This window comes from Hyperolius riggenbachi, chromosome 1 (genome assembly GCF_040937935.1).
Source record: "Hyperolius riggenbachi isolate aHypRig1 chromosome 1, aHypRig1.pri, whole genome shotgun sequence".
NCBI lineage: Eukaryota > Metazoa > Chordata > Amphibia > Anura > Hyperoliidae > Hyperolius > Hyperolius riggenbachi.
In genome coordinates, this window is record NC_090646.1 from 627689690 (window position 1) to 627706674 (window position 16985).

General features: G+C 45.1%; 1 protein-coding gene across 6 annotated transcripts in view; it reads left to right on the forward strand.

The window, feature by feature from the left end:
- Window positions 1–16985, forward strand: part of PDE4D (phosphodiesterase 4D) — a 1320537-nt gene that overhangs the window by 1211577 nt on the left and 91975 nt on the right. For all 6 annotated transcript variants that reach the window (XM_068251213.1, XM_068251214.1, XM_068251219.1 and 3 more), the window contains one exon: window positions 921–1033. In XM_068251213.1, coding sequence (XP_068107314.1) covers window positions 921–1033 — 113 coding nt within the window. The remainder of the gene's footprint in view (window positions 1–920; window positions 1034–16985) is intronic.

Sequence of the window (16985 nt, forward strand, 5' to 3'; positions counted from 1 at the left end):
GGCTGTCAGTGTTTGTATCTGTGTTGTGCTGTGTGTGTGTCTCTGTCAGTGTATCTGCCTATGTAGCTCTGTGTAGCTGTCAGTGTGTATCGGTCTGTGTGGCTGTCAGTGTGTGTAGCTCTGTGTGTGGCTGTCAGTGTGTATCTGTGTGTGAGTGTGTGGCTGTCAGTGTGTATCTGTGTGTGAGTGTGTGGCTGTCGGTGTGTATCTGTGTGTGAGTGTGTTGCTGTCAGTGTGTATCTGTGTGTGTGCGCGCGCGTGTCAGCGTGTGCCTATCAGGCTAGACGTAAGAGCTGCAGCAGGCACGACTATAGGCAGAAGCAGCAGCTGAGCGCAGCTCTCCGCAGTGTGCGAGCCGAGCATCCAGCTGTCTGCCGCTCCATGCCGGGATTTCTCTCCATCCCTCCATAGTCAGTGCAGCTTTTGGTTTTGGTTCAAAGCGAGCGGCAGCCGTTCAGCTGGATGCTGGAGAGGAGGAGGAGGCGGCGGCATCTTCCCTGCATCCATCCCTGAAGACTCGCAGGATTCCCTGGCTTCCCTTCTACCCCGGGCCGTGTGAAGCTATGGAGGGGCTGCAGGACAGCGCAGAGGAGGGGGCAGTGTCCGCTGCCAGCAGCTGATCCGGTGCACTGCGGACTGCCTCTCTCTAAGCTCTGATCACTTGTAGGGGAGAGAAGCCTTCCCTGGCTGATGGGATTGTTAGCAGCAGGCTGGGCCCCCTCGCAGTCGCGACACTCTCTGCAGGGCGCTTGCACTGGTTTCTTCCCCGGGTGTGATTGGTAACAGTATGAAGGATCCCTCATGTATGGACACTGGTCATGCGAGCATGGCAGTGTATGGCACAATGGACCCTCTGGACTTTGATGTTACCCCAGTAAAACGCTTGAAAACTCAGTATCCTTTCCCATATCTCTTCGCAGAGGAGGCCTATCAAAAGCTGGCCAGCGAGACCCTGGAGGAGCTGGACTGGTGCTTGGACCAGCTGGAGACTCTACAGACCAGGCACTCTGTCAGTGAAATGGCCTCCAACAAGGTAAGGAGCATCCTTCACATCACTATGCCATGGCTGACATGGGGGGCAGTTACTAGTCCTTGATGTGCACTGAGGGTGGTATAGGTTCATTTATGGGGCGCATTTACTAGTCCTGGGTGTGCATCACTCTGTAAGGTGCCTAGACTCCTAGACATGCATCAGGGGTTGCAGGATTACAATATGGGATGTGTAGGTATCAGTCAAAGATGTGCACTGAGGGCATTGGTTCATTTATGGGGGGCATGTATTAGTCCTAGGTGTGCAATACTCTGTAGGCTGCAGGTATTAGTCCTAGACCTACATCAGGGGTTGCAGGACCACTCAGGAGAGTACACCCCATGCAATTTCCCCTCAGATTTGGTATCCAATCGATATTTTCAGACACAGCAGATCTGATTAAGGATCAGTTTTCAGATAGTTTCCGATCACTTCTGTACAAAATTGATCAGAAAAGCGATCGGAAATCAGATTGGACCAGTTGAATTTGACCTGAAATCTGGGAAATTGCATGGTGTGTACCAGGCATTAGTCTTAGATGTGCACTGGGGGTGTGGAATCTGGAGGTGCATGGTGTGCTGGATCCGCACCATACAATTTTTCAGCCCGATCGATTTCCAGCATGTCCAATCTGAGAATAGATTTTTTTTTTTTGCAATTTTTTGACCAATTTCCGTTCGTTTCTACGAAAATTGGTCAGAAAAATCACTCAAAAAATCTTTTGATTTTCAGATCGGACATGCTGCAAATAATCGAAAGGTCTGCGATTGGTTATAACATTACTCTGGGGTGCACATACATTATCCCTAATGGTTACAGGGTCAAAATACTACTCTGGGAAGCAAATATTTAAATCTTAAAGGGGAACTGGAGTAAGAGGTATACTGAGGCTGCCATATTTATTTCCTTTTAATCAATACCAGTTGCCTGGCAGCCCTGCTGGTCTATTTCTCTGCAGTAGTGTCTGAATAACACCAGAAACAAGCATGCAGCTAGTCTTGTCAGATCTGACTTTTAAGTCTGAAACACCTGATCTGCTGCATGCTTGTTCGGGGGCTATGGCTAATAGTATTAGAGGCAGAGGATCAGCATTAGGGCCTGGTAACTGGCTTTGCTTAGATGGAAATAAATATGGCAGCCTCCATATACCTCTCACTTCAGTTGTCCTTTAAGCTCATGGTCAGAAGTGCAGATTTTTATCCTAATTGTGCAGCATTGTATATAGTTCCTCTGAGATGCAAACAATAGTTGAAGTTGTGCATGGAGGGTACAGCATTAGTCTATAGCTGCAGGTGTTGTATATGTGAGATCTTTGTATGGGATCTAGATATTCGTCCTACATTGAATGGGAACTGTACATATTTTGGATTTGTAGATGTGGTGGGAGAATTGACTAATTTACTAGGGGCTATGCATATGTGCTCTGTAAAGGTAATGTACAGATGGCCCCTCACTTACAAACCACTCAAGCTGCAAACTTATTTATTACATATTTTTATTACTGTATTCTATCAACTGTTATAACTATATTGAAGTTTCCCATTAATGAGGCAATCTTGATTGTACAACTTTACCACTTTTATGTACTTTGAAGGACTACCTGAAGTATCCATCCAAGCTACATTTAATCAATGTACTCTTGTACTACCTAGATTTGGTAAGATTGTACAATCGAGATTGTATCCTTGATGGGCACCTTAAGGCACAGTAAAAACCAAAAACCTTTATACTCTGTGCAAATCCAGAGTTGTCAGAAAGTAAACCTGCATGTATGTGATTCAACTTACAAATTCGACCTTGCATACACAAATCTAATTTTGATTGGCCAAGCGCTGACCAGTTTCACCACCTACATGTGGTATGAGAGCCAACAGACTTTACATTTTATGAATAGAATGTGCAGGTAACCTCTCATACTGTGTGGAAGTGGAAAAATTGGCCAATAAAAATTGAATGTTTACCAAGCTTTGTGTCTCTGTGTAACTAGGGGCACCTGTATTTATAGATGTGGTAGCAGCAGTGAATTAAACACTTTTTGCATTCCTGGGAAATTGCGAAGGTGTATTAGAATTTGAGTTTGGGGTGTACTGTATAAACATTGCAATTCTGAGTTACATAGGCTTTTATGCATTATGGAGTTGTACTGCATATTACATGGACTTGAGGTGCACTGCATATTATAAGAACTGGATGAAGTTCCCTAAATATTACCAGCACTGAATGAGGTGTACTACATGTTACGTGCACTGGATGAGGTGTACTGCATATTACCAGTGCTGGATGAGGTACATTGTATATTGAGCACTGTATATGGTGCACTGCATATTATGAGCACTGGATGGGGTGCACTGCATATTATGAGCACTGGAAGGGGTGCACTGCATATTATGAGCACTGGAAGAGGTGCACTGCATATTATGAGCACTGGAAGAGGTGCACTGCATATTATGAGCACTGGAAGAGGTGCACTGCATATTATGAGCACTGGAAGAGGTGCACTGCATATTATGAGCACTGGAAGAGGTGCACTGCATATTATGAGCACGGGAAGAGGTGCACTGCATATTATGAGCACTGGAAGAGGTGCACTGCATATTATGAGCACTGGATGGGGTGCACTGCATATTATGAGCACTGGATGGGGTGCACTGCATATTATGAGCACTGGATGGGGTGCACTGCATATTATGAGCACTGGAAGAGGTGCACTGCATATTACGAGCACTGGAAGAGGTGCACTGCATATTACGAGCACTGGAAGAGGTGTGCTGTATATTACAAGCACTGGATGAGGTGCCCCGCGTATTAGAAGCACTGGATGAGTTGCATTGTACATTAGGAGCACTGAATGAGGTGCATTGTATATCACAAGCACTATATAGGGTGCACTGCGTATTAGAATCGCTGAGGGGGTGCGCTGCATATTAGAATCACTGGAGGGGGTGCGCTGCATATTAGACTCACTGGAGGGGGTGCGCTGCATATTAGACTCACTGGAGGGGGTGCGCTGCATATTAGACTCACTGGAGGGGGTGCGCTGCATATTAGAATCACTGGAGGGGGTGCGCTGCATATTAGAATCACTGGAGGGGGTGCGCTGCATATTAGAATCACTGGAGGGGGTGCGCTGCATATTAGAATCACTGGAGGGGGTGCGCTGCATTTTACAAGCACTGGATGGGGTGCACTGCATATTAGAATCACTGGAGGGGGTGCACTGCATATTAGAATCTCTGGAGGGGGTGCACTGCATATTAGAATCTCTGGAGGGGGTGCACTGCATATTAGAATCACTGGAGGGGGTGCACTGCATATTAGAATCACTGGATGGAGCGCACTGCATATTAGAATCACTGGATGGAGTGCACTGCATATTAGAATCACTGGATGGGGTGCACTGCATTTTACAAACACTGGATGAGGTGCACTGTATATTACAAGCACTGGATGGGGTGCACTGTATAATCACTGGATGGGGTGCACTGTATAATCACTGGATGGGGTGCACTGTATGAGCACTGGTTGGGGTGCACTGTATATTACGAGCACTGGTTGGGGTGCACTGTATATTACGAGCACTGGTTGGGGTGCACTGTATATTCCGAGCACTGGTTGGGGCGCACTGCATAAAATGGTGCCGTACTTTGGAAATTGGGTGCACTGGGCATTACAAGCTCTGGGCCAGATGCACTGTGTATGTTGATGTGTTTTTCTAGGAAATGGACCCCTGGGTCGTTATGTTTGCCTATGGCTCTATATGGGTTTTTCTAAATATTGCAGTAGCCTTTGGGGGGCATTTTAGAAGCGCTGTGCATTGCTGGGTTTGCTTTAGAGCATTATGTAAGTGTATTGGCATGGGCATTTGGCTTGCCCTGTACATTTCTGGCACCCCTCGAGTGCTGGATGAGTTGCACGGTGTAAACATTGTGACACTCTAGTTTACTGGGGGTGGCAGGGAAGCACAGAGCGGTGCATGCAGAAATGCTCAATATTCTGGTTACCTGGAAGACCTGAACTCCATCTCTTGCTGGCTTTAGGGGTGGGATGAGATCTCACCTGTCCTTCTGCACTATAAGGGTTAATCTGGGTTTGAGCACTGCACCAATGCATTCTGGGCCTGCTTTGGACAGACCAGGGTTTGCTGTCACCTGTCATTTTGGTGGCAGACGTTGAACGCTCCTGATTGTGGGACTGCAGGCCTTTTTGCGACGCTTAGTTTTAAACAGTGATTTATTTTATTATTCTGTATGCATTTCAGCTATGTATCCCAGCGATGCTATCGTACACTTGTGAACTGCAAATTAGTGTGTCATCTGCTGCCTGTAGTTGCGTTATTTATGTTCCCTGCCTGCCATCTTGTAGCTGATGAGTTTTATATAATCCTTTGCATCGGGTGCCACTGAAGAGACAGTGCAGTGTTGTGACTGTTGCGGTGACTCATGCAGCTGGTTATCATTCCCCTCACACAAGCATGATGTCTGAACATGGATGCTCATTTCAGAGTCCGCTCAGAAGGGTACGCAGGACGGAGGGCCAGTGTGACATCAGAGGATGGTGACATGGGTTACAGCGTATCCGCTGCTGGTCCCGCCATCTGAGTTGTGTTATGGCTTATAACAACACATGGAGTCTTATCTAACCTATAGGAACATCCTGGTCCCCTAGGTAGGTCACACTGGTGGGCAAACCTGGCCCTCCAGCTGTTAAGGAACTACAAATCCCAGAATGCATTTGCCTTTGAGTCATGACTTTGGCTGTCAGACTCCTGCAATACATTGATCGACTTGTAGTTCCTCAACAGCTGGAGGGCCAAGTTTGCCCACGTCTGGTATAGAGGCTTCCCTCGCTATTTGACAATCAAGGATGAACTGACACTTGCTTATGCCCATAGTTTTACTTGCTAGCTATGTACGGCTGATGGGAGCAACACAAGCTTGCTCTCAGGCAGGGACTGCATAGACCAGAACACTGAGTTGGAAATGGGCAACTTATTATGCCAGAAAGATGAGTAAATTCACCAGACGCTGTGCAAAGAAAGTTAAAGCAACATTTTCAAACCAGCATCTGCTTTTTGCTCAATTATTTCTCTTTTGGTTTTGATAAATCTGCTCTCTTAGGTTCCAGATTTTAAAGGATAACTGAAGTCAGCGATATGGAGGCTGCCATGTTTCTCCTTTGACTGGCAGCCCTGCTGATCTGTTTTGGCTCTAGTAGTGTCTGAATTGCACCAGAAACAAGCATGCAGCTTGTTAAAAACGCATGATCTGCTGCATGCTTGTTTAGGATCTATGGGTAAAAGTATGCGGCAGGGATCAGTAGGACAGCCAGGCAACTGGTATTGTTTAAAGACAACTAAAGTGAGAATATGGAGGATGCCCATCCACTTCCCCCTTTTTAAACAATGTTAGTTGCTTGGCAGCCCTGCTGATCTGTTTGGCTGCAGTAGTGTCTGAATCACATCAGAAACGAGCATGCAGCTGATCTTGTCAGATCTGACAATGCCAAACACCGGATCTGCTACATGCTTGACCAAGGTGCTGGCAGTTTGCATCTGTGAACCTCATTGCATTGTGGGAAGTAACTGCTTTTTCTAACTGCCAAGCAACCAGTACCTTCCACTGTACGTAGAACTGTTAGTTCAGTGTTCTCCTCAGAATTTTTTTCCAGCCGGGTGGCATGAAATAGTAGCCGGGTGGCATGAAAAAGTAGCCGGGTGAGCTGAGAATGCAGGAGGAGGTGAGCCGATGACAGCCGGGTGGTCACCAAAACTAGCCGGGTGTAGCACCCGGCTAAAAGAGCCTGGGGAGAACACTGTAGTTTAGCTCTAACCCTAAGGCCACATACACACATCAGACTATAGTCTTTTGAAAATGAAAGATCACAGACCAATCTTACCACCCTTCATGTAGTATAAGAGCCATACTCTACACAGTCTTTTCTATGGAGCTGAACTCCACATCAGACAGAAATCTTTGCAAGATGCTGCACACACAGATGCTGTACAGACACAAAATATCAGTATCTGCAAAAGATCTGTTCCTGTCAGAAATCCATTCCTGCAAATTGCATTGATAGTCTATGAGATCTGCAGATCATCATACACACATGATTTAACTGGCATTCATCTGCAGATCAGATCCACCAGGATGGATTTTCAGATCTGCGGATCTGCAGATAAATGTCAGTTAAATCATGTGTGTATGATGATCTGCAGATCTCATAGACTATCATTGCAATTTGCAGGAATGGATTTCTGGCAGGAACAGATCTTTTGCAGATACTGATCTTTTGTGTCTGTACAGGATCTGTGTGTTCAGCATCTTGCAAAGATTTTTTTCTGATGGGGAGTTCAGCTCCATAGAAAAGACTGTGTAGAGTATGGCTCTTATACTACAGGAAGGGTGGTAAGATTGGTCTGTGATCTTTCATTTTCCAAAGACTATGGTCTGATGTGTGTATGTGGCCTAAGGGTCTGTTTTCACTGCACGCAGATTGGATGCAAATTGAATGCAGAATGGATGCAGAAAAACTGACTCCAATGAATGGAAGATCTGTTCAGTGGAATCGCGTTTAGTGGAAATGGGCCCATAGGCTTTCATCGGAGTCAGTTTTTCTGCATCCAATCTGCGTGTAGTGGAAACAGGCCCTTAGGGCCGTTTTCCACTACAAAGTGATGCGCATCACTTCCGCCGCCGGCCGCATCACTTCCCCATCTCCCGAAGTGTATTGGAGGAGATGGGAAGCGACTGCGGGCGGATGTGGCAGTGCGAGTGTCTGCAGCATGCTGCAGATTCTCGGATTGCTCCGCACAACATGCACGCAGTGGAAACTCCTCCATTGCCGTACATGTGTTTCAGGACACCTGCGGTGCGATGCGGCTATGTAAGCCGCATCGCGCCGCTCCTAGTGGAAATGAGCCCTTAGCTATTTTTTGGAACCAACGTTGTAGCAATTTACCGCTTCCTCATGTGTATGACCTATTCCATGAAATAAGATTGAGGTGTGGAGAATTCTCCATGGTAATAGGATGGAGCCATGTCACACTAGGGATGTAGTTAACGCCCTATTTAAGAGCAAATGAGGTGCCAGGTGAATAACTTTTTTTGTTTTCCTTTCTGCCCATTTCCTCTAGTAAAAAAAATTTGGATTTCATACTGTGGAGGAAAATTTGGCTGGAGCAACCCTAAGGTTGGATGATTGAGTCAGAGATAAATCTGGCTTGTATGCAAATAGTATGCTGCTTGTAACTGGGCCAGTTAAAATCACTTCCGGCTGAATTTGATTGGCCCTATTCCAAGCTACATGACCTTTGCATACAATCCAGAATTTAGGATCTCATTTTGATATAGTCAGGAGTAGTTCTAACAAAAAGACAGTCAAAACTATTTTTAGGAGTTGTCAAAGAGCCCAGTACACGTTGGGGGGATTTTTCCAGTTCACGGAGTAGAAGGTGTCCTTAATGCTGGGTACACACGATGCGTTTTTTTTTTTCGTTCGATTTCACACTCTATTCTCTTATCTTATCAATTTCCATTCACTTCTATGAGAAATTGAGCGGTAAAACAATCGAGTAATTTCGTCCATGACGGAAATTATCAATCGAACACATAGACTACAAAAACGCAACGTGTACTTAGCGTAACACTCAGTAGTTGCTCTATCCTTCTGAGGGCTCATTTCCAAGGCAGTTGAACTGTGTGCTCGGCAAGCAGTTGCCAGGCAGCAGTGAGCATTTGCCAGGCAGCAGCAATCAGTTGTGGTACTTTGACAGGCTTTTCACTACCTATCAACTGCTCGTGGAAAAGGGCCGTAAGATGGCTAATTTTGAGTGAATCTCATTTAGATGCCGGCTTGCTCAGGGACAAACTATAGGGTCCTTAAGCCTAATGAAATGTGGTGGAACAAACCCCATTCACAGCTGTGTGAAAATAACGCCATGCTTTTGGCCAATCTGTATTTTGATCTAAAATATCCACCAGATTGCCCTTTACATCCCCTTTGCCCCAGTTTGCTTACTCATCACCTGATCATGTATCGCTACAAGATTTCTCTAGAGCAGCTTCTGTCTGCTGGAACTTTGTTGTGAAATATCACGTTTCCTGTGAAACTGAGGGTGCCCATTGCCCATACAACCTTGATTGTACAATCTTACAAATTGTAGGTAGTGGGAGTGTGTTTGTTTATAATAGCCCAAACTCTGCACTGACAGATCAAAAAGCACTATGTGCCTCCGCCCCTATACTCCAGCCCACAGTCTAGCTACGTGATGCTGATAGACCGATGTTACCTGACTCAGGCCCGGAACCCACTAGGAGCACTTTTCTGAGTGCTTTGTGATTTGAAAAGCTCTTGCTAATGTAATGCTATGAGTGTGATCCCACTAGAGGGATGTGATTTAATTAAAAAAAAAAACATAGCATTGTATTAGCAGGAGCTTTTTCAAATCCTTAGCGCATTATTTTGGGAGGACATTACTTCAGTACAAAGGCAGTTAGGGTAACTATATGGGCAGAAGAGTTTGGTTGTGTTATGCCACAACACAATGGTTACATAGTATCTTTATCAGACTGGAATTGCCGTATTTATAAAGGGGTGGAGATTTTGGTCACTATTCTTGAATAACTTGCAATATTTTATTGTCATACATAGATCGGTAAATGACTACACAGCTTCAAGCTGAGAACCTCAATTAAAAACTGCATCATGCATCCATTAGCTTGACCAGGGGTCAGTAACCTTTGTGTCTGAGAGAGCCATAAAAGCCACATATATTACAACTGGGGCAGTAGGGCTCACGGTTCTGTTGCCATGGTGATGTGTATACAGTTGATCCGCCGGGCAGCGGAAGTGTCAGACACGTCTTCAGCTTCTCTTGGGTTTCAGCAACATCAGCAATTTCCCCAAGAGCCAGCTAGGAGAAATACCGACTAACAGCTTGTACAATTGGCTAGCTGACTTGTGGTTTGATTCACTTTGTAGGATGAGATCCCCGCACTTTGCCCCAATAGGCTGCCTGTCAAGTGACCGGCGGCCTATTGGGCCAATCAATGTGCGGGGATTTTGTCCTACAAAGTCATTGGACCTGACAATGTCCAGAGCGGGACAATTGGAGCAGCCGTTAGTTTTGGGGTAGTTCGAGTAAGTTAGTAGTGCATGCTACAGTAGCAGCGTGCACTACTTTGAAAATGTTATTTGCACTGCCCCACTAACCTGTGCTGCTTGAGCAGTGTAATTTAGTTAAGCATCCCCTACGGATTTGTCTGTGAGCCGGATGTAGCCATCAAAAGACCCACATCTGGCTCCCGAGCCATAGGTTCCCTACCCCTGAGCTAGACCATTGGTGGCCGTAAGAGGACTATTAGCACGTAGAAGTACTTTCACCTCATTAGAAGGGAAGATTATCTTCAGTTATGCTGGGGGTACACATGATGCAATTTCCCATCCAATTGACGGGTAATCTGACCGGATGTTGCATTGTGTGTACATGTCCAAACTGCCCCCGATCGATCACGGGGATCCTGTGATTTCTTTAGAAATTCGATCCCATTATCGAACAGGAACAGATCGGACATGGGGGAAATAATCGATTCTTGACGATCGCTCTGGAAATGGCATAGTGTGTACCCAGCATTAGGCTTTATTTGTACAACGTCCAGTCCCAGCATGCTGTGGATTGCATCTTAAAGGACAACTGATGTGAGAGGGATATGGAGGCTGTCCTATTTCCTTTTAATTAATACCAGTTGACTGGCTGTCCTGGGCATCCTCTGCCTCTAACACGTTTAGCCATAGACCCTGAACAACCATGCAGCAGCTCAGGCGTTTCTACCATTTCTGTCAAGTCTGACAAGATTAGCTGCATGCTTGTTTCTGTTGTTCAGACGCTACTGCAGCCAAATAGATCAGCAGGGCTGCCAGGCAAACAGTATTGTTGAAAAGGAAATAAGACAGCCTCCATACTCTTCTCAGTTCAAGTTCCCTTCAATGCAGCTTATAGACTAGAACAGACTTATTAATTCAAATGGGACAGTACTCCCACCGTTGTTGCCGACCACATTATTTTCATAGTTACATAGTTATTTGGGTTGAAAAAAAGACATGCGTCCATCGAGTTCAACCAGTTATACAGATTTTTTTTTATATAACTTTGCATTATACTGTCACAGCTGCAGGTTTAAAACCACACTATGTATTTTAAGCTTTAAAACAAAGCAGAAATAATGACCCTTTGAACATTCCTGCACTAAAATCTTAGTTCAAGCTGTCTCTCATGGTTTCTTGGCTGTTTGTATGGATTTTTCCTTTTAATATACCAGTTGCCTGACTCTCCTGCTGATCCTGTCTTTAATACTTTTAGCCACAGCCCCTTAAAGCGGAATATAACCCTGCATTTCAACTTTGCTCTAAAACATTTACAGCATATTATATGCAAAAAGCATTTTTTTTTACAAGACCAGCATTGGAAGGGTTAAACACATAGGTTTAAAGTTCTGTGGAGAGATATGCAGAAGTTCAGATTGTTACATTCTATTTAGTTATATGTATCTATTGAGAAATGTTACACACTCTTTGGCTGTCCTCCAACTCTTTTCAGTCAGAGAGATGAGTCACATTCAACACTTGGATACATTTATGTAAACAAAATGTATCTGTCAGCTTCAGATGCGTCTGCAGAAATCTCCAGGAACTTTAAAGCACTGTGTAACCCTTCCAATGCTGGTCTAGTAAAAAAAAAAATGCTGGTTGCATATAATATACTGTAAATAATGTTTTAGAGCAAAGTTGAAATGCAGGGTTATATTCCGCTTTAACCTCCTTGCCTGTTATCCCAAGCTCAACTCGGGGTAACCTGCGCAGGAGGATTTCTCAGGCCCCGCTGGGCCGATTTGCATATTTTTTTTTTTATTGCACGCAGCTAGCACTTTGCTAGCTGCGTGCATAGTACGATCGCCGCCAAATCGCCGCTACCCGCCGCGCCACCTCCAGACCCCTTGCGCAGCCTGGCCAATCGGTGCCAGGCAGCGCTGAGGGGTGCATCGGGATTCCCCATGACGTCGGAGACGTCATCCCGCCCCGTCGCCATGGCGAACGGGGAAGCTCAGCAGGAAATCCCATTCTGAACGGGATTTCCTGCTTACGCTGATCGCCGGAGGATGGGGCATGCCGCTGAGCCCTGGGCTCGCTACATGATTTAAAAAAAAAAAAAGTGCTGCGCTGCCCCCTTGCCGCGGGAATTGGACCGGCAAGGGGGTTAACAAGCATGCAGATGAGGAGCTCTGACTGAACTCAGACTTTAGTTAGCTGCATGCTTGTTTCAGGTGTGATTCAGCCACTAATGCAGCTAAAGAGATCAGCAGGACTGCCAGGCATCTGGTATTGTTTAAAAGGAAACATCCATCCTCCTCTTAGTTAAGGTTCCCTTTAAAGGGAAGGTCCAAGCAAAAAAAAAAAAATGAGTTTCACTTACCTGGGGCTTCTACCAGCCCCATGTAGCCACCCTGTGCCCTCGTAGTCACTCACTGCTGCTCCAGTCCCCCGCTGGCAGCTTTCTGACCTCGGAGGTCAGGGCCACATTGCATACATTTTTACGCATTCCAGCTAGTGCAGGAACAAAAATTTACGCATTGCACCACTAACACGTAAAAATGTAGGTGTTAATGTTCCTGCACTGGCGGGAATGTGTAAAAATGTATGCAATTCGGCCCTGACCTCCGAGGTCAGAAAGCTGCCAGCGGGGGACTGGAGCAGTAGTGAGTGACTACGAGGGCACAGGATGGCTGCATGGGGCTGGTAGAAGCCCCAGGTAAGTGAAACTCATTTTTTTTTTTTTTGCTTGGACCTTCCCTTTAACCTCCCTGGCTTTTCTTTAACCTTTTTTTATTTTTTCTAGCATGTAGCTAGCCTAGCGCTAGCTACATGCTCCCCCCCCCTGTGGCGTCCCCCCGTACGCACCGATCACCGCCGGCGCGTATGCCCATCCGGAAATCCCGCTCTGAACGGAATTTCCATGAGGGCTTGCCCCGTCGCCATGACGTCACCGACGTCATAGACGTCGTGACGTCAGAGGGAGTCCCGATCCACCCCTCAGCGCTGCCTGGCACTGATTGGCCAGGCAGTGCATGGGTCTCGGGGGGGGGGGGGGGGCACCCTCTTATGCGGCTGGTAGTGGCGAATCGGCGCGGGGCGGCGGCGATCGTAAGTAACGCAGCTAGCAAAGTGCTAGCTGTGTGTATAAAAAGAGAGAATTATGCAGATTGGCCCAGCGGGGGCCGAGAAATCCTCCTGCGCGGCTTACCCCGTGTCCAGCACGGGGTTACCGCTAAGGAGGTTAAGTGCTTCAGAAAACAGAACTGTATTGGACCCAAGTTGGGTCCAATAGCTCAGAGAAGCTCTTTTGCATAGGTAACAGCTGACGTTTTAACTCTTCCTGTACTGGAAAACAATGAGGCTCTTCTATTAATGTTGAACTGTATTTCTTAGCTGTACTACACAAACCATTCATTACCTCATCAGTTTATTTTTGCTTGGGGTTTGCTTTAATGTGGCCTTTGTTGCTTATTTATAGCTTGGAAACAAGCATGTTTGGTATTGTGTACGGTTGTATAATGTACAGTATATAGAACTTTGTACAACTTCCTCTTGAATAATGGCTTGTGAGTTTAGTTTGGTGTGCATGTACTATCTGTAATCACAATGTGATATTTGCATATCCTGCTTTAGTTGTGGTCGGCGGTTTTGTTTTTGATTTGTGTGAACAGTGCGGAAAGTAGAACACATTTATGCCTTAGTCCACATCTAAGCTGATTACACTTCAGCTCCCATTATGGTGTTTAAAGCATAAGCCTTACATATGCTTCGGGTAATGGCCACAGCGGCGTCATTAAGGCTTTTCTAAGAATCTCGATGGAAACGTTTGTGTGAATTCTCTGGGTGTTGCAGTGAAAGCATAATGGTGTCATACTGGATGGTGCTGGAAACACTGACAGCAGCTGTAGTGTGTAGGGATAGCCATACAGCAGCAGCTCCATGCATGGGAGGACCAATAAAAAGCCTTTCAAATGGATCCAAGCAGGGTTTTCTTTTCTGCAGTGTGTCCTGGTTTAATGAGGCAGAAAGGATCATCGGATCGCCCCTGCCACCTCTTGATCTCCTCCACGCGGCTAGGATGAGAGTGGGCCACCAGGATTTCCTGCGACCCCGCCCACCCTGGCAGCCGCTTCTTTGAGCCCCTCCCATCCGGCCGCCGCTTCAGAACTATCCCATCCAAGACAACCAGGCGCAGGAACTCTTTCTTTCCTCAGGCAGTTCTGCTGCTCAACAACACTGACCCCTGACTCTTCCGTCCTAGCCTGAAACCCAGCATACCTGCCTTAATGTTGCTCCTCTGCCTTCTCTTCTCTGTAGCCGCTAATGTATTGTAAATGCTGTTAGTATGTGTAACCTGTCGCCGTATATGTAAAATGTACAACTGTCATTATCTACTTGCCCAAGCCATGTGTACCACAAGCAATTCTGAGTACGGCAACAACCGTACTTGGCGAATAAAACCATCTTGTATCTTGTAATAGTTGTAGGCGCTGCTATTTTTCCACCTCCCCTTCCATCTTCCCTTATTTATTTAGGGCAAGGAGTGATGGTAATGGAGTGTGACTTCTCTAAACTGTTTGAAGTACAGTGACCTATCTCCCTACCTGCTGATGAAAGCTTTTATTTGTTCATTGCTACTGCTAATTACTGCAGTCCTTATCTGCCTGCTATGTCTGCAAACCGCAGACTGTGAAAGTAGGATAATAGAATGAGTAATAGTAATGTGTCCCATTGTTAGCATGCATTTTTAATCTGCTAGCTACACTATTGAGATGCTCTGGGGGCTAAAAAATACTGCTAGATTCACTTTAAAAGACCACTATAGCAAAAAAAAAAAAAAAACTTGAAAAAAAAATTTCTTCCAAAGTAACAACCACTATGAATTATTGTTCTCCTATGTTGCTGTCACTTACAGAAGCAGCTGGCCCGTTTTGGACTAGGCCATCTCCTCATGGGGGATTCTCACTATTCTACTTTAGTCTTTAGAAAAGCCCTCTATGGAGAGGTTCTATATAAGGATACATTTAAAGTGACTCTGTAACAAAAATTACGTTTTTTTTCTACCATCCTACAAGTTCCTAAACCTATTCTAATCTGTTCTGGCTCACTGCAGCACTTTGTACTATCACGGTCTCTGTAATAAATCAATGTATCTTTCCCCTGTCAGACTTGTCGGCCTGTGTCTGGAAGGCTGCCAACTCTTCTGTGCTGGTCTGTTCCTCTATGCACACTCCAGTGTGTGTTTTATTTACATAAGCCAGCAGCTTCTCTGCTATCTTATCAGTGATAGAAGAGAGCTGGATAAAAATCCTCCTCTGTTAGGCTGTGAAAGTAGCTGGCTGACACATACTGAGGAATTACAAACACAGGCATATTCAGAGCTGTCTGCAGGAAACCTGTAATGTTCAGTGCATGAGAGAAGAAGGGGACAGAAGGTAAACACACAAATGATCTTTTGAGATTCAAAAGGAAAGCTGTATACAGCCTGCTTGTGTATGGATGTATTTTCTATGTGTGGACATATTGTACATCAACCTACTTCCTGTTTTGGTGGCCATTTTGTTTGTTTATAAACAAACTTTTTAAAACTGTTTTTGACTACTTTTAATGCGGCGGGGAGCGGCGAAATTGTGACAGAGGGGAATAGGAGATGTCCCCTAACGCACTGGTATGTTTACTTTTGTGTGATTTTAACAATACAGATTCTCTTTAAAACATACAAATAAGTACATTTCTCCCAGGGTAAAATGAGCCATACATTATTTTTTCTCCTATGTTGCTGTCACTTACAGTAGGTAGTAGAAATCTGACAGAAGCGACAGGTTTTGGGCTAGTCCATCTCTTCATAGGGGATTCTCAGCATGGCCTTTATTCTTTAGACACTCCCTGAAAATAACTAATACAAAGATGCTGGCCGGCCTCCTTGCTCGCTTGCACACCATTTTGACAGTTGGATTGATCCGCTGCCATTTAAGTGCTTTTGAAAATGGAGACCTCTAAGAATCCCTCATGAGGACATGGACTAGTTCAAAACACGTTAGATCTGTCAAATTTTTACTGCCTAATGTGACAGCGAGAAAGGACAATGTAATTTTATACTGCATCTTATTCTGGAACAAATGTACATTATATATATATATATATATATATATATATATATATATATATATATTACATTTTCACATTTTCTAATTTTTCCTCATTAGTGTTTTTATAAAGCCCAGCATAACTCAAAACTGTCCATGCCAAATGCTAACCGCATCTCCTTCCCCCCCCCACGTTCTATTGCATGTCGCCGATCATTTCTAATGTACACAAGGTAACAAATATGCCTTGTTAAATTTTGGGACCCTGAAGCAAGGTCTTCCCTCGGCATGGGTAAGGCTGTGGAATCCTAGGGTTAGATACTTTGGTATCTAACCATTTTTTTCCACTCAATTCTGGGTTGCCTCGAATTGAAGTTCCGCTTTTGTTGAGAACATGCAGCCTTGTCCATAGAGCTGAATGCATTGTTGGGAACACACTGGAATGGAAGTCCGGAACCTGCTGCTAGTGAAAGGCAAGTGTTGGAAATGGCAAAGGCTGTAGCTCTGAGCAGCTGAATGCTAGCCATGGAATCTGCTGTATCTTTTCTTAACCTTATCCACCTCCCAGAAATTAAAGGCTTGCAAAATTATAGCTGGCTGCAAATGGAAAGGTCTTTACACCCTCAAATTGAGATTGCTATTTTGTTTTTGTTAAATCTCTAAACTTTTCTCAGTTTTCTGTTTTTTTTTTTTTTTTTTTATGCCTAATCGGCAGAATATCTTTTCCAAACTCGAGTAAGAAAACAAAATACACAGATTAAAGGGAACCTGAAGGAAGAGGA